This window comes from Gymnoscopelus microlampas (assembly GCF_963454915.1).
Source record: "Gymnoscopelus microlampas genome assembly, chromosome: 23".
Classification (NCBI taxonomy): Eukaryota; Metazoa; Chordata; class Actinopteri; order Myctophiformes; family Myctophidae; genus Gymnoscopelus; species Gymnoscopelus microlampas.
This window is the reverse complement of record NC_139960.1, coordinates 2352429-2374925: the sequence shown is the minus strand read 5'-3', so window position 1 is coordinate 2374925 and position 22497 is coordinate 2352429. Positions and strand designations below refer to the sequence as shown.

Genomic DNA, 22497 nt, shown 5'->3' with positions numbered 1-22497 from the left:
CAAAAGTCAGAATTAAAATTAGCAACAATATACCGAGAATATAGGCCTACATCATGTGATAGACAAGTTTAGTGTAGTTTAGTTTAGTTTATTAGTACATTGTTATATTGTATTGTTGTATTGTGCTTTCTGCTTTGGCAATGTAAACGTATGTTTTCTCATGCCAATAAAGCCCTTTGAATTGAATTGAATTGTTATACAAAATATATAGAAACAATACATATTAAATGACACGTTGCTGTGCAAGGAAAGGTGGCTTATTTAGAATCCTTTCCTTCATGGGAGATTTTTTTTAATTTATTTAATTTTATTTAACCTTTATTTAACCAGTAAAAACACGTTGAGACACAGTCTCAAGAAGTCATTAAACAACAGGATTAAAAGTTCAATAAGAACAATACAAGATAATACAAGTTTCCAAGGGGAGCAGTGGTGCAAATAAAGAAATAAAAACACAAAAACTGCTCAAAAGAAAAAAAAAAGAAAAACTTTTTTTTTTGACAAGCCATCGACTGTCAACTGTGTGGGAGGGTGACGTCACCGTCGTCCTGCTCCACGCTCCCGCCCAGCAGCCAACCAGCCAGCCAGCGCGAGCCTCACTTGTGATTGGCCGACGGCGAGCGGCGACGTAAAGCGTCCGTGCGGGGCCAATCGCGGGGCACGTTCGCCACGTCGCTCCAACATGGCGGCTCTCTGACTTGTGTTTTGCTACTACTCGGAGGAGGAGGAGGGAGCTGAGGTGTAAATAATAAACATTAATAAACAGTCGTTCTTCCGCACTGACACGCGGCGTAAAGGACAAGCAGAGACACACAGAGGACTCCGTCATGTCGACGGACGGCGGCAAGAAGCAGTTCTGGAAGCGGAACACAGCCAAGGTTCCCGGCAGGTCAGTGTGTTGACGTGTTCTGTTAGCATTAGCTTTGCCGTTAGCTTTCCTGGCTGGGACTCCCTCTGTCCTCTGGTGTTTCGCCCGGGTGGGCGTGGTTATACGTGCCTATCCCTAACCCAATGGTTCTCAAACTTTTTCATGTCAAGGACCCCCTAATTGACACTTATTACCCCGCGGACCCCCATTTGAAAAGATAAGCCAGGGACCCCCATAAGAGAAGGTTTTTAAGGCTCTCTTGCAGTGATTCTCAACCACTTTAATTTCAAGGACCCCCAGTTTGACATGCATTAGGGCTACGGACCCCCATTTAATGACATTTATACCTCTGGGACCCCAATTCACATTGTAAAACCAATGTTAATGTAACTCTGAGAGTGTACAAATGGAACCAAATGGTAACGGGTCCATTTGGTTTGTACACTCTCAGAGTTACAGACCCATAAGGGTCCATTTGGTGCCTAATCTATAATTTAGCTGGGGACCCCCTGGAACTCCCTCAAGGAGCCCTGGGGGTCCCCGGACCCCACTTTGAGAACCAATGCCCTAGCCGTAACCTCACAAGAACTATATGCCTCAAAACCACGCCCACCTGGTCGAAACACCGTGAAAAGAGAGAGTCCGGTTAGCTGCCCTCTCTCTCTTTCCCTGGTTCTGTTAGCATTAGTTAGCCGTTAGCTCCTCTCTCTCTCCCTGGTTCTGCTGGGGAAACGCAGCCAACTTCTCCCTCTCTCCGACGCCTTTCTCCGCGTTCCATCACAACACACCACCACGTACCATTTATGTTAATAACTCTCCAGGCAGTAAATATACAAAGAGCAGACACAGTCTATGTTTACATCCCTCCCAGCGGGAAGCTACCTGGCTAAACGCTAAACCAGTGGTTCTCAAACTTTTTCATGTCAAGGACCCCCAAAATTGACACTTCATAGCCCGCGGACCCCCATTTGAAACGATATAACAGGGACCCCCAATAAGAGACGATTTTAACGGCTCTAGCAGTGATTCTCAACCATTTTAATTTTAAGGACCCCCCAGTTTGACATGCATTAGGGCTACGGACCCCCATTTAATGGCATGTATGTCTCTGGGACCCCAATTCATATTGTAATATCTATGTCAATTTAACTCTGAGAGTGTACAAATGGAACCAAATGGACCCTAACGGGTCCATTTGGTTCCATTTGTACACTCTCAGAGTTTCAGACCCATTTGGTCCCTGTCCATCATTTAGCTGGGGACCCCCTGGAACCCCCCCAGGTACCCCTGGGGGTCCCCGGACCCCACTTTGAGAACCAATGCGCTAAACTGGATGCCTGTAGCTCAGGGTGCTGCTAACTGCTAACGAAGTCCACAATCACATCACCATGAGGCAGCTCCACTGATCATGTTCAACCCAGAACAAGGGAATGAACTCTTTTCTCATGATATTTAGCAAAGCTGTGGAATGCCCTATCCAAAGGAGTGTAAAACCCTACTCACTTCTAAAACTGCCCTAAAAGAAACACCTTCAGGAGGCTGCCACTCCAAACTGGCCCCTGTCAAAGTCTTAACCTACCCCCCCACCCCCCCCTCCTCCTCAAACTGTCTATTGTACATATTTCTTGTTTTTCATACCAGTAACCTGTAAGCTGATTGTATATGACGTTCTGCATAGTAATAATAATACTCTTTATTTGTATAGCACCTTTTAAAAACAAGTTTACAAAGTGCTTCACAACACAACCCACAACAGACAGTGTGGGGGGAAAGCAACACAACAAAAAAACAGAAAAACAAGACACAGACAGTTCAATTAGAAACAAATACAACAGCAAGAAAGAAGAAAACAACAACAGAGGACATTCAATGGAGTCCTCAGATGGGTATAGAGCTCTAGTTAAAAGCCATTGTAAAAAAAAGTGGGTCTTTAGACGAGTTTTAAAAATGGCCAGTGAGGTAGTTTGTCTGACTTCCAGAGGAAGATTATTCCATAAAAGTGGAGCCCTAACAGCAAATGCTCCTGTACAGGGGTCTTCAACGTTTTCAGGCCAAGGACCCCCTAGCTGAGAGAGATGAAGCAGGGACCCCCTCTCTCTTCCCTCTACACCTATATACCTCTTTGCCCAAAAATAGCCGATCTGAATAGCCAAAGAAATCTTAAGTGACACAGATGCGTTCCAGGTCTTAATGGGTCAACTCGTCGTACTGCTTGTACCTTTTTCAAAAAAAATATTGTCAATAAAGTATTTTGATCGATTGATTGAATATTTTATTAGGCAAAACAATGTAAACAGCACAATTACATTTATAATACTTTGTCTAAAAGGTCCGTCCAAAAAAGTCCTTGCGCTCTTGTTTCCATTGGGGTCCTTGGTATTCAATTAGTCAATCGATAACTGGTGTTGTCTTAGGGGCGGGCAGGGGTCTTCAACGTTTTTCAGGCCATGGACCCCTTAGCTGAGAGAGAGATGATTAAGCAGGGACCCCCCAATACATATTGTATAGAAATACACTTTTTCATTGATTTCATAGATAGCTTCAAAGAATTGTGTAGCGTTGTGTGTTGGATTCATGTTAATGTGTATTTTCAGACAGTTAACCACTTAAAACCTCAATACTTAGAAAACTTGTACTTGGTCTGCTCTTTTCCCCCCTACACCAAACCAGACCTCTTTGCCGAAAATAGCAGATCTGCTATGTTCGGCTAATGTTCCCCTCAGAATAGGGATGCTAGGGTTCAAGTGGTTAAATGTAAAAAACAAAGTTCCCAATCACACAAAGACTTGGCAGCCCCCCCTGTAGTAACTCTGAGGACCCCCTAGGGGTCCCGGACCCCCTGTTGAAGGCCCCTGTCTTATGGTATGATATTACATTAGACCCTATGAGAAACGATCAAAAGGAGACCACATACAGTAGTTCTTGCTTTTTAAAAGGCGCTGATCAGTACACTTTTTCTGGCTGAGCAGAGCGCTTTCAAAAGTTGAGAATAGTTGAACTTTTTGAGAAATGTACTTATGACCCGGGCCAACTTTCTTTTTAATCAGCTGACCAATCATGACTGTAGAAAAACGCAGAGCTGCTTTTCCAAGCTGATGGTCTCTCTATCATGGATGTATTGCTTTCTATGCCATGGAGGAACCCACCACGCCACACTACCGCCCAGCACTCCCCTCTTCTCCTGCCTAAAAAAAAAGCTAAATGCTGGATTCACTCCAGCAGCATATAAACTTGCACAGAAGAAGTGATATTGATATTTATAACAATGTTTTAACCCATTAAGACCTGAGGCGATTCTTAACCCATTAAGACCTGAAGGAGCATCTGTGTCACTTTTTCATTTGAGCTAAAAAGCATTATTTTACACTTTGGCTATTCGAAAATAGCAGATCTACAAGCTCATAGTGCGGCACCGAGTGCCGCACTACGAGCTTGTAGATCTGCTATTTTTGAAAAATCGTGAAAATGGGTGCAAATCTTAGAATATATATTGTTTAAAGCGAACATTTTTAACTCTATTCTTTGCTTCTGGGGGGTCCCTGGAACAAAACATTTTGAGATGGGGGGTCTGCGGCCAAATACATATCATTTTGGGGGTCCTTGACATGAAAACGTTTGAGAACCACTGACATAGAAACATACGTTTTTCAGAAAACCGTTAGGATTTAGAAGACATTTAGCAAAATCGACAGTTTTTTTTTGTTATCAAAAAAAAAAAATCAAGATTTTTCAAAAATAGCAGATCTACAAGCTCATAGCGCGGCACTCGGTGCCGCGCTATGAGCTTGTAGATCTGCTATTTTTGAATAGCCAAAGAAATCTAAAGTGACACAGATGCGTTCCAGGTCTTAATGGGTTAAACTAAGCGGTTGTGGTTTTGAAATTAATAGAGATTTAGCAACTACATGATGGCCTATTTCTTACATAATGTGTATAAATCCTTTACAAAAAAAGCTGACAGAAATAAGCATCGAGTTCCTGCACATCTGCCTGCCTGTCTGCCTGTCAGCTCTCTAGCCGAGTGCAGCTGCTCGCTTTGATCCAATCGACATAACTCGCTTATTTGTGTTATTTGAGGTTGTCGCTCGTAACTTTGGACACGCCCCAATTTATTGCATTTTGCGAAAGTCTGCACTGAGAACACGGCTCGTTGCTGTGAATTCAGCTAAAGCGAGTGCAATTTCCCCCCGTCATGTTATTCAACGTGGCCGTGGCGATTTGGCAAAATACAAGGCTAAAAAATACAGACGATGTTTTTAAGTTAACATTTTTAAACTCAAATCTTTGCTTCTGGGGATTTTACAAATGTCTAAATACATTTTTTTGAAAAACATCTATGTTGCTATAACATCAAGTGGTTCTCAAACTTTTTTCATGTCAAGGAACCCCAAAATGCCATGATGTATTTGGCTGCGGACCCCCATCTCAAAATATGTTGTCCCAGGGACCCCCCCAAATTCAAATTTTTAATTCAAAGATTAAAAATGTATATATATATATATATATATATATATATATATATATATATATATATATATATATATATATATATATATATATATATTAAAAGATTTGCACACATTTTCACGATTCTTTAAAGAAAATAGCAGATCTGCAAGCTCATAGCGCGGCACTCGGTGCCGCGCTATGAGCTTGTAGATCTGCTATTTTTGAATAGCCCAAAGAGATCTAAAAGAAATGACGCACAGATGTGTTCCCGGTCTTAATGGGTTCATTTGTGTTGTTGTCTTAGGGTGCGACAGTGATAGCTGGTGTTGTTGCAGGCAAAGCAGCAAGCTACCATTGAGTTGACTCTGAATGTGATCCTCAATCTCCTCTTCCTCTTGTTGTCTGTCCACAGCATCCAGCATGTGTACGGCGCTCAGCATCCACCCTTCGACCCCCTTCTCCATGCAAAGTAAGTCACATTTAAACTCTGTATGTTCATGCTCTTGACCAGGTGTGGTCAGCAACTTTGATGATGGAGAGGGCCGCTATATTATTTTCCACACTCACTCCAGTCCAGTCCAGAGGGCCACATTGCATTACTGTCGGGGCCATTCCATGTCACACAAAAGTAGCACAAATAGCCGATCTACAAGCTCAAAACGCGTCGCATTTGCGACACGTTTTGAGCTTGTGTATCGGCTATTTTTGCTATTTTTGAATTGGCATTTGGATGTTTTTTTTGCTCTTTTGTAATCCTGAAAAATAACATTTTGATTTAATTTCAAATGCATTTAGTTATACTTATGTTAACTTTCTGAACTTGTATGCAAATACATCGGATATAAAAAAGACAATATCATTTTAATACTAGTCATTAAGCTACTATAATATTGACTGAAGTAATTAAAGCGGGTCATGTTTGCATGTTATGAATTGTAACAGCTGAAATCAATAATATATCAGTAATCTGATATTAACCTGCGGGCCACATTAAGTCAAGGTTGCTTTTTGTATAAATATTTCCTCTACTTTCTGAAATTAGCTGAACACTAGTATCTGAGCTATGGCTTGTAATTGTGCAGCAGTCTCCATTTTATTGTTCATTTAACACATTAAGACCTGGAACTGTGTCATTTTTAGATTTGAGCTAAAAAGCCTTATTTTACACTTTGGGCTATTCAAAAATAGCAGATATACAAGCTCATAGCGCGGCACCGAGTGCCGCGCTATGAGCTTGTAGATCTGCTATTTTAGAAAAATCGTGAAAATGTGTGCAAATCTTTGAATATATATATTTTTAAAGCGAACATTTTTAACTCAAATCTTTGCTTCTGGGGGTCCCTGGAACAAAATATTTTGATGGGGGTCTGCGGCCAAATACATATCATTTTGGGGGTCCTTGACATGAAAAAGATTGATAACCACTGATATAGAAACATACGTTTTTCAGAATACTGTTGGGATTTAGGAGACATGTAGAATCGGCTTCAGGTCTTAAAGGGTTAATAATCCCTCCGGCACAAATGATCTCTTAAGCACCTTGTTTGGTCTATCAGTGCTTAGTTGCTCTGCCTGGAGACTAAATATCTCCCTCGACGGATGATTCTACTATGGCTATGAGTTGACAATGGCCTTAGTACCTTTTATGTGTGGTCTGTTAAAATGTGGTTCTCACAAGGCCTAAAGCCGCTCCATTGTAGCGTTAACACTTTCAGTTCTGTGTTATGAGGCCTGTACTGTTCTGATAAAGGAACTGAACCTTCCTGAAAATCCAGTTAATTGATGTCTAAGCAGAATAGCTTTAAGGAAATGAAGCCTGCTGTTCTTGGGTTAGGTTTTATTTTCACTTTGGATAGGCTATTGTAATAATCACGGTCAGTCATCACCCATTCCCTACCTGTGGGCCACAAGGGTATTGCAAGTGGGCGCCCAAATAATTGGCTCAAGATTTTAATTATAACACTAATATACTGTATATATACCGTGTCATGTTAAGTGGTCAGATGGGTGGTCCAGAAAAAGTTGGGAACCACTGTTGTCGTTTGGGTCCAGCCCATAGACTCTGCCCAATCCACTGAGAGGACTGCTTCTCTGGTCTGGTATTGTGTTTTTAAGCTGCAGTTTTCCCTGTTGCGCGCTAGGAGCTTGTAGATCTGCTATTTTAGACAAATCGTGATGATTTTTTTTTTCAAATCTTTGAATGTATATATTTTTATATAACATTCGTAACTTAAATCTTTGCTTCTGGGGATTCTACAAATATCTTCTAAATCCTAACAGTTTTTTGAAAAAAAAAAACAGATGTTGCTATAATCAATCAGTGGTTCTCAAACATTTTTCATGTCGAGGACCCCCAAAATTATATATATTTGGCCGTGGACCCCCAACTCAAAATATGTTGTTCCAGGGACCCCCCAGAAGCAAAGATTTGAGTAAAAAAATGTCACTTATAAAAAAACATATACATATTCAAAGATTTGCACAAATTTTCCCGATCTTTCAAAAATAGCAGATCTACAAGCTCATAGCGCGGCACTCGGTGCCGCGCTATGAGCTTGTATATCTGCTGTTTTTGAATAGCCAAAGTGTAAAATCTAACAATGACACACAGATGCGTTCCAGGTCTAAATGGGTTAAGGTGGGTCAAACGATTAGCCAAGTCAGCGCCACGGGCCATTGTCAAGCTGTGTGCAGGATGTGTTGTGACTGGCGAGGAGTAATAACTAGTGGTGGTAAAAATTATAGTTTTTCTACCGAATCATTCAGTGCAGTTCACTAAAAGGTTTCGTTCAAATGATTCGTTCACCACCAGTTTGTTCAGCGCTGAACTGAAACACAGACAGCTCACTGACTGGATCAAATCAGTGCAACACGTACATGTGACCGTCCCTTCAGGCTGTGGGATCTAAAGGCACTGGCATTGCCCTGTGCTCTCAAAAAGTGCCTCATATTTCAATAATGTAAAGTTTATTTGATTGATGAATGGCCCAAACTACACAGTTTACCGAGAGCACCAGGTATGATGTCAAGTGATTTGGTTTGGGAAAATGAAAATCTAATCCTCTCGGTAACCAGAAGACTCGCCCCCAAAACACACTTGCCCCCATTTCTTTCGCAGACTGCTCGCCCCCATCGGTTCTTGTAGTCTTATATTTGTTTTACTGAGGTTAAGGTTAGGAATACGGTTAGGTTTAAGCATAGTTTTACTGAAGTTATGTTCAGGAATAAGGTTAGGTTTAGGCATGGTTTTACTGAGGTTAAGGTTAGGAATAAGGTTAGGTTTAGACATAGTTTTACTGAGGTTAGGTTTAGGAATAAGGTTAGGTTTAGGCATAGTTTTACTGAGGTTAAGGTTAGGAATAAGGTTAGGTTTAGACATAGTTTAACTGAGGTTGCGTTTAGGAATAAGGTTAGGTTTAGACATAGTTTTACTGAGGTTACGTTTAGGAATAAGGTTAGGTTTAGGCATAGTTTTACTGAGGTTAAGGTTAGGAATAAGGTTAGGTTTAGACATAGTTTTACTGAGGTTACGTTTAGGAATAAGGTTAGGTTTAGACATAGATTTACTGAGGTTACGTTTAGGAATAAGGTTAGGTTTAGGCATAGTTTAACTGAGGTTAAGTTTAGGAATAAGGTTAGGTTTAGACATAGTTTAACTGAGGTTGCGTTTAGGAATAAGGTTAGGTTTAGACATAGTTTTACTGAGGTTAAGGTTAGGAATAAGGTTAGGTTTAGACATAGTTTTACTGAGGTTAAGGTTAGGAATAAGGTTAGGTTTAGACATAGTTTTACTGAGGTTAAGGTTAGGAATAAGTTTAGGTTTAGGCATAGTTTTACTGAGGTTGCGTTTAGGAATAAGGTTAGGTTTAGACATAGTTTTACTGAGGTTAAGGTTAGGAATAAGGTTAGGTTTAGACATAGTTTTACTGAGGTTAAGGTTAGGAATAAGGTTAGGTTTAGACATAGTTTTACTGAGGTTAAGGTTAGGAATAAGGTTAGGTTTAGACATAGTTTAACTGAGGTTGCGTTTAGGAATAAGGTTAGGTTTAGACATAGTTTAACTGAGGTTGCGTTTAGGAATAAGGTTAGGTTTAGACATAGTTTAACTGAGGTTGCGTTTAGGAATAAGGTTAGGTTTAGACATAGTTTAACTGAGGTTAAGGTTAGGAATAAGGTTAGGTTTAGACATATCAATTCAATTCAATCTTTATTTCAGACCCAGGAGGATCCATATCACAAGAAAAACAACACCACACAGTAAAAACAGAAAATAAAATAAAATAAATAAAAATAATGCAAATAGCTCACATTGTTCAGTTTCTGACATACAGACATGTGCGCCAATGGTTCCACAATCTAGAGGTGAACCTGACAGAGCTTCGTGTGGGGTCTGTTATGACAGCGATTATGTCATTTACTGACTCCGATGCTCTACACATAAACCTATACATAAGGTTGCGTAGCACAGCAGCACAGGTGGGTACCCCAACACTAACAAACATCTGGCTTGCACTGGAGCTTCTTGGAGCTCTCAGCAGCAGCCTCATGCAGTCATTATAGGCCACTGTAAGGCGCCTGAAGCTGCCTTGCCTGAAGCGACTCCAAAGGTGGGCAGTATACAGTGGTGTACAGAAGGATCTAAACAGTGAGATCTTCACAGGTACTGAGCACATGCTAAATTTGCGGCACAGCATGTTTGCTTGGGCATACAGCTTACGCCGCTGCCTATAGATGTCTTTGTCATCTGTTAGGTCATTGGAGATAATATGTCCCAAATAAGTAATCTCACTGCACACACTAAGGGCAGTGCCAGCCAGGTAGAAGTCAGGAAAGGTAGATAATCTGTCTTCCCTACTTCGGACAATCATGACCTTACTCTTTTTAGCGTTGTATTTTATATTAAAATCAAAGCCATACTGTGAGCATATCCTCAGTAGCTGTTGTAGCCCAGCACTATATGGACTAAAGATGACCAAATCATCTGCATACATCAGGTGATTAATTAACGAGTCACCAACTCTACACCCTGTCCCACATGCATTTAACATCAATGATAAATCATTCATATAAACATTAAAAAGGAATGGAGAAATTATTCCTCCTTGACGGACACCATTGGTCACATGAAAAGGAGCAGATATTGACTTCCCCCATTTTACCCTCATTGTCTGGTGAGCATACCAGAACACCAAGATTCTGACTAGGAAACTAGGGACCCCTCTCTGTGTCAGTTTTAAGAATAACTTTTCATGATTAATGCGGTCGAAGGCCCTAGAGGCATCAATAAAAGAAACAAACATAGTAGAATTCTGCCTACTATATTTATCTAAAAGCTCTTTGAGTGCAAAAATACACAAATCAGTGCCGTGTTTTCGTTTGAATCCAAATTGGTTATCCGCTGACAGGATCAACCTCTCAAGTCTACTCAGTAGAATTGTCTCTAGCACTTTGGATAAAACGCTGGCCAATGCTATTGGCCTATAGTTATCAGAGCTGTTTAGTTTACCCACTTTGTCTTTAATGACCGGCACTAATACGACAGAGAGCATGGAAACAGGTAAAAACCCATGAACAAAAAAACCTGTAAAACACATAGCAACCAAAGGGCACAGTTTCTTACTGGCTAGTTTTAGATGTTCAGCTGTTATCTCATCTAGACCACAGGCCTTATTATCTCCTAGCTTCAAAACTGCTTCATGAATTTCGGCAGGAGTAACAATCACCTCATCATTAAAATCTACATTTTCCACTACAACAAGATTACTTTTTACACAGTTAAACAGCTCAGAATATTGTTTCTGCCATAGCTGTGAAATTTCATCAGAACCACTCACTCCATCTATATTTGATGGAAGAGATGTTTTATAATTATTTATCATTTTAATTTCCTTCCAGAAATCATTCACATTATGCTTTTGTAGCTTCTTTGCCAGTGAATCTGACCTCATTATGTTCTCATTTCTTTTAATAAACCTAAGGGCATATTTAAAATTAGCATTAGTGTCTTTTTTATGCTCAAACAGAGGGCCATGTCTGCTTTTGCCTGCCTCAGCCCATCTTTTAAAAGCCATTCTAGCCTCTGCATGAAGCTCTTGGACGTGAACATTCCACCCTGGCTTGGCATTACATGCTTTTGGCCTATGTTTGAGGAAAGGCCTGCTAGAAATACAGAGTGACTCCACAATAGACTCATACAGGGTAGATAACTCATTACAGTGTTGGACATTCCTGCAGTTCATGTCGCGACACAATAGAGCATCTTTTGGCACCTTAATATTACCTAGCAAGGCATCAGAACTTTTCACATATTTATCAAGATCTCTCTTGGTCAGTTTAGCCCAGTCAATTTTACCTGCACTTAAGCTGTTATCCACAGGCAACAGCACCGGTAAATTGCCTGTATTTACCACCACACAAAATGGTATGTGGTCAGAGGTAGCCATATCATAGATAATCTCCATTTTATCAATACAGTCATGTGCATCTATTGTACAGAGACAATGATCAAGCCAGGAAGTAGTGTGCCAAGCCTCGCTAATATAAGTATAGCTCTTCTCAGGCAAAAGTACTTTGCTAGACAAAATCAAACCACTGTCTACACAAAATTGCATTAAATGCTTACCAAATAAGGAGTTAGCATCAGACACATCAGAATTCATGTCACCAACAACATATATGCAGGTGGAAGGATTATCCTGTATGAAAGACATAATAAATGCCATTCTGCTAAGATAATCATCTTCATTCTGGTAACATTCATATGGTGTATACACATTCAAAATAATTAGCTTTTTGTCACTACAACACAGTTCAATTCCAATTGCCCAGTCAACGCCTAATCTAATCACATTAACCAACTGGTCATATTTTTTATTCCACAGCGTGGCAACTCCCCCTGGTATCCTCCCTCGTACCACTTTAGTACACAGGTCGGTGGTGGATTCCCCCGCCCCGTGAAAGTCCTTATGGATGGAGTTAAGGCCTTCCAGGTCTTGTTTAGCCAGGAAGGTCTCCTGAACACACAAAATGTCACATCCATCTAACAGTCTGTCCACAACAATACGGCGTGATTTATCAGATTCACTGTGGCCAACACGCAGCCCTCGCGCATTGTAAGATACAACTGAGATGTTCGTGTTCATAGAGAGTTAAGTTCATGTTCCTCACAGATACTATGCAGTCTCAGACTGGCTCACAAGCAACGCTACAGGTGTAGCTAGACACTTCAGCTCACTCCCCCCCCCGCTGCCAGTAGCCTTAGGCCCACGAGCCTCATAATAGCGGCAACATAGTTTAACTGAGGTTGCGTTTAGGAATAAGGTTAGGTTTAGACATAGTTTAACTGAGGTTAAGTTTAGGAATAAGGTTAGGTTTAGGCATAGTTTTACTGAGGTTAAGGTTAGGAATAAGGTTAGGTTTAGGCATAGTTTTACTGAGGTTAAGGTTAGGAATAAGGTTAGGTTTAGACATAGTTTAACTGAGGTTGCGTTTAGGAATAAGGTTAGGTTTAGACATAGTTTAACTGAGGTTGCGTTTAGGAATAAGGTTAGGTTTAGACATAGTTTTACTGAGGTTAAGGTTAGGAATAAGGTTAGGTTTAGACATAGTTTTACTGAGGTTAAGGTTAGGAATAAGGTTAGGTTTAGACATAGTTTAACTGAGGTTAAGTTTAGGAATAAGGTTAGGTTTAGGCATAGTTTTACTGAGGTTAAGTTTAGGAATAAGGTTAGGTTTAGGCATAGTTTTACTGAGGTTAAGTTTAGGAATAAGGTTAGGTTTAGACATAGTTTTACTGAGGTTAAGGTTAGGAATAAGGTTAGGTTTAGACATAGTTTTACTGAGGTTAAGGTTAGGAATAAGGTTAGGTTTAGACATAGTTTTACTGAGGTTAAGTTTAGGAATAAGGTTAGGTTTAGTTTAGGAATAAGGTTAGGTTTAGACATAGTTTTACTGAGGTTAAGGTTAGGAATAAGGTTAGGTTTAGACATAGTTTTACTGAGGTTAAGGTTAGGAATAAGGTTAGGTTTAGACATGGTTTAACTGAGGTTAAGTTTAGGAATAAGGTTAGGTTTAGACATAGTTTAACTGAGGTTAAGTTTAGGAATAAGGTTAGGTTTAGGCATAGTTTTACTGAGGTTAAGTTTAGGAATAAGGTTAGGTTTAGGCATAGTTTTACTGAGGTTAAGTTTAGGAATAAGGTTAGGTTTAGGCATAGTTTTACTGAGGTTAAGGTTAGGAATAAGGTTAGGTTAGGTACCTGGTGGCGACTGTTCCGAGGTCGCCGGATTTGACCCGGGGTGAGCGTGTTTTGGGGCGAGCGTTCTTCTATTCATCCTCTCCCCCTTGGAAAAAATGGGAGATGAGACAAGGTCAGAGTTATAAAGTGATTGTATTGCTCTTCGTTTGTTTACATAGGTATCATATATCAGCCCTGCGTGTGTGTGTGTGTGTGTGTGTGTGTGTGTGTGTGTGTGTGTGTGTGTGTGTGTGTGTGTGTGTGTGTGTGTGTGTGTGTGTGTGTGTGTGTGTGTGTGTGTGTGTGTGTGTGTGTGTGTGTGTGTGCGTGTGTGCGTGCGTGCGTGCGTGCGTGCGTGCGTGCGTGCGCGTGACTGCGTGTGGAAGGACATCTTCCTCTTTATACTGCTTATAAAATGACGTTATAAAATGTTTCTGCCTACGCACACAGACTGGTAGAAACAGAGCCTTCTCTATGTCTACCAGTGTGTGTGTGTGTGCGTGTGCGTGTGCGTGTGTGTGTGTGTGTGTGTGTGTGGCTGCGTGGATGCGAGAAACTCAATTTTTTGCCACAGCAGTGTTTCCAAGTCCAACCACTGTCACTGTAGTGTCGGGCAGCTCCACGTATGTTTGTGAAGCGGTCTTAACACCGATGTTGGAATGTTCTGGCTCTGCAACGCATATTTTTCACATAAATAAGTACTTTAAAAACATAAAGGTAATCACCCTTCTGGGATGAATGACGTTGTTTCTATGATCACCGTTCAACAGCTCAAAGATAGGCTCTATAGACGGGTTTCCGAGCGACGTCATCACAGAGCAGAATGCGCAATCTGCGCATGCCTGGGGGGGTGAAGGCGCGTTCGAAAATACAGCCCTGAGCGGCAGTGAGCGCACTGGCCAATACAAACTAATAGGCGAGTGTGCTCCGGTGCGTAATTTCCAAACGCACCCATAGGCTTCCCCCCGCAGCTGCGCGGTCATATTCCTCTCAATGTTTACTAACAGGAAACCTGTCTATGCACAGCCGCCATAGTATCACTTCCTTCACAGGTGTTCCCAATGATACTAATGAAGGCTCTGTTCCATTTAGAGTAGCGCAGCGGTTCTCAGATCTTTTTAATTTCCATGACCCCCGTAACTCTGAGAGCGTACAAATGGAACCGGTCCATTTGGTTCCATTTGTACGCTCTCAGAGTTACACATCTGTAAGGGGCCGTTTGGAACCCCCTCAAGGAACCATGAGGGTCCCTAAACCCCAATTGTAGACCCACTTGGTGTAACAGAGTGTTTCCAGTGAGCCAACATCCACAACATCAGCACCCTGACTCTGTTTGACCAAGAATGGAACAGAGCCTTCATTAGTATCATTGGTAAACACCTGTGAATTTCTTCACAATATGGCCGCTGTGCATAGAGCCTATTACGCGCTCGCCTGTAAACCTGTGACGTGACAAATAAAGCTGATTCTGAACATCTAACAGTTCTTTCTTTATTGCTCCAGACGTTTTGGCCTTCCAGCCTTCTTCAGCGTCACTTGGAATGGCTAGGCAGAAATTACAGTCTTAAACACTGTCCAGTTGTCGATTTATATTATATTTTGAATGGGAAATGGTGCCCATAATGCATGTAATGCAGAGATGCTCATAGGCCTGCGTCCTGCGTCTCTGACGCACCATATTGAAAAAGGACGCATTCATGGCACCGTCTTGCGTCCATGGGACGCACTACAATTTAGCGGAAATTACCGCGGATTTGAAGGCCATCCGTGGATTTCAAAGCCGTCCGCGGATTACAAGGCATAGTGCAGAAAACAAGAAAAATCTCGGTAAAACACCGCCGTATGGAGAAGTATTCTCTCTCTGTCTCAGGGCAGTGCGAGTGCTGCTAGAGGGAGAGAGTCAGAGTGCTGCGCAACTTACAGCTCAACTTCAAAGCAAGTTAACGATGGCTCGTTGACCCCAATTTGACCACTAGGCAATCAACACTGAACAGCACTAATTAATGGCAGCTGTGATTCTTGTGTCTTTCCGTGCAGCCAGATATCAAATAATTCCCTGTAGAGCAGGGGTCTTCAGTGTTTTCAGGCCAAGGACCCCCTAGTTGAGAGAGAGATGAAGCAGGGACCCCCTCTATATTGTATAAAATTGTGTTTCAGATAAACTTTTGCTGCTCTTTTTTCCCTTTACACACCTATAACTCCAAAAATAGCCGATCTACAAGCTCACAAGTGTGAGCTTGTAGATCTGCTATTTTTGGCTAAAGTTCTCCTCAGAAAAGGTATACTAGGATTCAAGTGGTTAATGTAAAAAAAAAAATCAAGTACTACAAGTACTACAAGTACTAGTTGTCGGATTTGGAATTGTGTACTTTTCTTTCAGATACATGTACATGAATATAACCATATAAGATGAAACACGAGTTAAACGCTGTGCATTTTTGTGGGACCCATAAAATGTCCCTGGGACCCATCTAAAAGACCACCCTTGCATCCCAGGACCCATTACATTGAAAACCTAGCAACATCACTGGTAATGTCAGAACTGGTCAATACTCTTACATTCACAACACGGCACTTGCCTCCTGTTGTCAAGAACATTTATTTATCCCATTGAGACCTGGAACTGTGTCATTTTTTAGATTTTAGCTAAAAAGCATTATTTTACACTTTGGGCTATTCAAAAATAGCAGATATACAAGCTCATAGCGCGGCACCGAGTGCCGTGCTACGAGCTTGGAGATCTGCTATTTTTGAAAAATCGTGAAAATGTGTGCAAATCTTTGAATACATATATTTTTAAAGTGAAATCTTTGCTTCTGGGGGGTCCCTGGAACAAAATATTTTGATGGGGGTCCACGGCCAAATACATATAATTTTGGGGGTCCTTGACATGAAAAAGATTGAGCACCACTGATATAGAAACATACGTTTTTCAGAAAACTGTTGAGATTTAGGAGACATGTAGAACCGGCTTCAGGTCTCAATGGGTTAATTCATGTTGTCTCAGAGTTGAACAGACTTTTGGACAGGTTGACACAACCATAAACTATTGCAGAGTGACCAATTATTTTACCCTGGGTTGGGTTACACCTTCTCATTGTTGTACTTGAATGTTGTCAAACATGAAATAATGACTCATGTAGCCTACCGGACCGGTATATTAATCCCTCTAGTGTTTCAGCAGCGTGAGCATCGATACAGCACTGACACACACCTCCAGGCAGGTTGGTGATAGGCTGCAGGGTAAAGATACAAAGGATACGTCAGTGATGTCACCGTCATCATGCGGAAGTGTTTCAGACTCGTGGGGTCCATAACCATTTAATTTACAGAGTCTTTTCGCTGACATTGAAGACCACCAGACATTATAAATCACTGAGCGGTAGCCACATGCACTAATTTAACCCTTTAAGACCGGGAACGCATATGTGTGTCATTTTTAGATTTGCTTGGCTATTCAAAAATAGCAGATCTACAAGCTCATAGTGGGGCACCGAGTGCCACACGATGAGCTTGTAGATCTGCTATTTGTGCAAATCTTTGAATATATATATTTTTAAAGCATCATTTGTAAGTCAAATCTTTGCTTCTGGGGGGACTCTACAAATGTCTTTCAAACCGTTTTTTGATAAAACCTTTTCATGTCAAGGACCCCCAAAATTATATGTATTTGGCCTCGGACCCCCATTTCAAAATATGTTGTTCCAGGGACCCCCCAGAAGCAAAGATTTGAGTAAAAATGTTTGCTTTAAAAAAATATATATATATATTCATGGATTTGCAAAAAAAAATCATGATTTAAAAAAAAATAGCAGATCTACAAGCATCCCTATCGGTAAACATGAGTTGCTAGTTTAATTTAGGACAATTAATGCCCATATAAGGATGTCTGTTTTGTATATACACACGTACACGGTGAAATACTTAATGTATCCATTTGTAACTCAGAAAGTGTACAAATGGAACATTTGCTCCAGTTGTACTGCACGCTCAGAGTTGCATTAACACTGGCAATGTTACAGTGTAGTAGTGTTAATTAAAGTATTGGAGGTTAAGTACCCCTGAGCAAGGCACGTAACCTTCAACTGATCCCCCTGTGTGCTCACTCTGAGCAAGCCTCTAATGGGTTAACCCATTAAGACGGGGAACGCATCTGTGTCATTTTAAGACTTCTTTGGCTATTCAAAAGTAGCAGATCTACAAGCTCACAGCGCGGCACCGAGTGCTGCGCTGTGAGCTTGTAGATCTGCTATTTTTTGGGGGGAAATCGTGAAAAAAATGTCCTGTTGTCTTTTTTATGTCCAATGTATTTGTATTTAAGTTCATAAAGTTAACATAAGTATAACTAAATGCATTTTGTTTATTTGGCAAACCTTTGAATATGTATATTTTTAAAGCAAACATTTGTAACTCAAATCTTTGCTTTTGTTGGATCCCTGGAACAACATATTTTGAGATGGGGGTCGGTGGACAAATACATTGACATGGAAAAGGTTTGAGAACCACTGACTGATATCTAGCAACATGCGTTTAAAAGAATAAAGAAAAGTGTTAGCTTAAAAAAATATATGTACATATTCAAACTAAATATTTGCGGTTAAACGGTTAAAAAAAAAAAGCAGATCTACAAGCTCGTAGCGCGGCTTGTATATCTGCTATTTTTGAATAGCCAAAGACATCTAAAGTGACACAGATGCTGTATCCCGGTCTTAATGGCTTAATGCCGAGAAGTAATTACCCCTGGGGGGATCCACTACAAATCCTGCTATTGCAACACTTCATTGTCTGATGACTCTCATCATTGGAGACCCGTGCACCCCCCCCCCCGGTATGATGGATGACTGTACTTTGCCCGGCTGTCTTGACTTTTCATTGAATATTATGCTACCTGAAAATGTGAGCCAGGCCATTGATGAATGAATGAGCCATTCATACATGGGCAACTGGCGGCCCGGGGGCCACATGCGCCCCCCCACCTTCACTTAATGCGGCCCACAGGTTAATATCACAATACTGATATTTTATTGATTTCAGCTGTTTACATTTCCAAACATGACCCGTCTTTTTTATGTCCAATCATGTATTTGTATTTGAGTTCATAAAGTTAACTAAATGCATTTGAAATGAAAGAAAAATGTTACTTTTCAGGATTCCAATTCAAAAATAGGGTTAGGGTTAGGGTCGCAGTGCGACACGTTTTGAGTCGCAGTGAGTCGCGTCGCAGTGCGACACGTTTTGAGCTTGTAGATCTGCTATTTTTGCTACTTTTGTGTGACATAGAATGGCGAAGTACGGCATTTATTTACTATGAATACGAAGATAAGAGGTGTCTGTCCGTCAGTATGTGCAATGTGTTCCTCTGGAGTGAGTGTGGAAATATATTGGCCCTCTGCATCATCAAAGTTGCATCACCCCTGATATAGTTGGCCCCTCCATTGGTGCTGTAACATTCTCCATTGTTCTCGGATAGCTTTGCTCTAGAACAGTGGTTCTCAAACTTTTTCATGTCAAGGACCCCCAAATTGACACTTATTACCCCACGGACCCCCATTTGAAAATATAAGCCAGGGACCCCCATAAGAGAAGATTTTTACGGCTCTCTAGCAGTGATTCTCAACCATTTTAATTTCAAGGACCCCCAGTTTGACATGCATTAGGGCTACGGACCCCCATGTAATGGCATTTATACCTCTGGGACCCCAATTCATATTGTAAAATCAATGTTAATGTAACTCTGAGAGTGTACAAATGGAACCAAATGGACCCGTTACACTCTCAGAGTTACAGACCCATAAGGGTCCATTTGGTTCCTATCCATCATTTAGCTGGGGACCCCCTGGAACCCCCTCAAGTACCCCTGGGGGTCCTCGGACCCCACTTTGAGAACCAATGCTCTAGAACACAGGTTTTGAAATGGGGTTCTGTGGCCCACAGGGAGGCCAAGTGGGAACGAGGAAAATGAATGAATAATTAAAACAAATATAAGTTATATCATTTTATAAGATGATCGTGCACGTTTCTTTAACCACTTCGATCTAAGGGGCACGGTGGCGCTGTCGGTAGCGCTGTCGCCTCACAGCTAGAAGGTCCTGGGTTCGATTCCCGCTGGGGACGCTGTAGTCGCTGGGGGGGCGTGTCTTCTCCTCCGCGTCATCAGCGCCCATACCCTAGGTGGGGTTGGTGAAAGGGCCTACTCTGTGTGGAGTTTGCATGTTCTCCCCGTGTCTCCTAGGGTAGTAGGTACCCTCACAAAAAATATGCAGTAATCCTGGTCTCTATACTGCCTCCCCCTGGTCAGCCGGGGCGCCTGATGGAGGGGAAAGGAACTGGTTGGAATAACGTGTTCCTTCCACGCGCTACGTCCAACCAGGGAACCTCTCCCCTGTCAGGTGACTCAGTTGGCTCTCATGCATTGAAGGAGGCATGAGCTTGGCCCTGGCCTCCCTAGGTTGGCAGATGGAAGGTAGTGCCCATTGTGAGCTTGTAGATCTACTATGTTGTTTCATGTAGAGGTATGTTTAGGTTCTTGGCTTGGAAAAGTTGGAGAACCCCTGAACATTGCTACTGCAACAGGAGCATTACGGTAGTGCTAGCCTGGCTAATGCTACCTAGACTAATATCACTGTGTAGATATTAGTCTGGAATGTCTGTGTGGAACCTGCATTTCTGAGGGGCGAATTTAAAAAAAATGCTTCCGGTGATAAACCCCCCCCCCCCCATATTTGCATACTGGGCTCTGATTGGTCCCTCACAACTTCGGAGGGAGAGAAATCCCATCTCTATTGAGAGGGGCCAGACCTAATCTGCCGAGGGCAATCTCCTCTCTCTCTTCCACACACACACACACACACACACACACACACACACACACACACACACACACACACACACACACACACACACACACACACACACACACACACACACACACACACACACACACACACACACACACACGCGCGCACACGCACAAACAACACAGAGAAGCACAATATCAGCCAATTTAGCAGTGATCCTATTATTTATGCCAATCAATATTTAACCCATTAAGACCTGAGGCCCCGATTTTAAAAATGTTTTCTAAATCCTAACAGTTTTTTGAAAAAAATATTGACAATATTTTCCCACCATTTTTTTCAAAAATAGCAGATCTACAAGCTCATAGCGCGGCACTCGGTGCCGCGCTATGAGCTTGTAGATCTGCTATTTTTGAATAGCCAAAGAAATCTAAAATGACACAGATGCGTTCCAGGTCTAAACGGGTTAATGGTGGATTTCCACAGAGAATTAAATTAAAATGTTCTTTCATTTTCTTTCCCCGCACTCTTCCCTTTCATTGAAGTTTTGAAACAAGAGGGCTAATAACATGAACTTGCCTCTCTGTCTTTTTGTCACGTTAACCCTTTTCTTTGTGAAGGAACGTAACAAAACAAAAACAGTGCAACACAATTCTCTATCTATTCCCTCTGCTCAAACCCCTCTCTCTCTCTCTCTCTCTCTCACTACAGAAGAGGAACTGAGTTGAGTTTAATTGCATTTCCTTTCATAGTGTCTCTGGATCCCAGCGTGAAGTCGAAGAGCCCTCGCTGCACAAAGGAGAGAAAACAGCCTGCTGAAAAAAGCTGTCTTTTTAGTTAGATGTCAGAAACCTGCTATTTATTGTCTCCGCCAGGAGACTATGTTTTCACTTTCCGTCCCCCCCCCCCCCCTCGGCCAAGCTAACATTGGTCAAGCCTCACGTGACACGTGACAATACGTTGAAAGAGTGTGCTCTGATTGGCTAGTGAGACGCATGACGTATAGCGGCCTATAAATATATGTGTCACTTCGGAGCGCTGCGGTGCACGTTCCGAAGTGACATCAGTGCCATCAGCCAAGCTAACATTTAGTGGTTACATGTCGCCTTTCTGACAGACGGATAGGACACTTACACAGACAGGACGGATAGGACACTTACACAGACAGGACGGATAGGACACTTACACAGACAGGACGGATAGGACACTTACACAGACAGGACGGATAGGACACTTACACAGACAGGACGGATAGGACACTTACACAGACAGGACGGATAGGACACTTACACAGACAGGACGGATAGGACACTTACACAGACAGGACGGATAGGACACTTATACAGACAGGACGGATAGGACACTTATACAGACAGGACGGATAGGACACTTATACAGACAGGACGGATAGGACACTTATACAGACAGTGTGTCATGTTACTATGACACAGTAACATGTTCTATTTTTTGTAAGAATTAGAACATATAAGAATTAGAACATTCCCAACATTCCCAACACAAGTCTGCTGGCGGAGACTTGTGGTCCGAGGAGCACATTTTCTGGTTTATTTTTACATTAGTCCCATCCATCGATCTGTTTTTGAAGTGGAGAACTGGACTGAAAAGGCACTGACTCTTCTGGCGTTTCATCTCCTCCACTTTTCTTTGTCAGTAAAAAAAAAAAGGCACACTGACTGTGTGCAGATGAAACATATCTTCTAGGGATGAATGTTGGTGATGTGTAACATCTCTGTCTGTCCGGATAGAGCTGCAACGTTTGATTCTTTTCTTTGCTATTATTCCATCGCTTAGCTCACTTTTGTTCCATTCAATAATAAAAAAAATCACACCCTGTGTGAAGGTAGCGGCGCCTTTGATACATTTTGTCATCGAACGTTGACGGGTCTGACCAATCGGAACGTTGACGGTGAACACGGACAAAGTCAGGTATAGAGCAGGATCCGCTCTATACCTAAAGGTATAGAGCGGCTAGCGCCGCTAAAAATATATATTATCAATTAAATCAATTCGTTCAATTGAGCACTGAAATCCTGACGTCACTGCCGCTAGAGGGCGCTGTTCACCGCTGGTTCGTGGCTTTATTTTGTTGTGTTGAAATCCCCATTGGGGAATTTTAGACCGCCTCA

The 22497-nt window shown here is 41.7% G+C and overlaps 1 protein-coding gene across 3 annotated transcripts in view; it reads left to right on the top strand.

Annotated features, from left to right (window-relative positions):
- The first annotated feature begins 697 nt into the window (after nt 1–697).
- tbc1d22a (TBC1 domain family, member 22a) overlaps nt 698–22497 on the top strand; it is a 197461-nt gene continuing 175661 nt past the window's right edge. For all 3 annotated transcript variants that reach the window (XR_014600235.1, XM_084050060.1, XM_084050061.1), the window contains exons 1-2: nt 698–889; nt 5730–5786. Coding sequence is in view for 2 of the 3 variants with exons in the window: in XM_084050060.1 (XP_083906186.1) it covers nt 828–889; nt 5730–5786 (119 nt within the window). In the remaining variant the exon portion in view is untranslated. The remainder of the gene's footprint in view (nt 890–5729; nt 5787–22497) is intronic.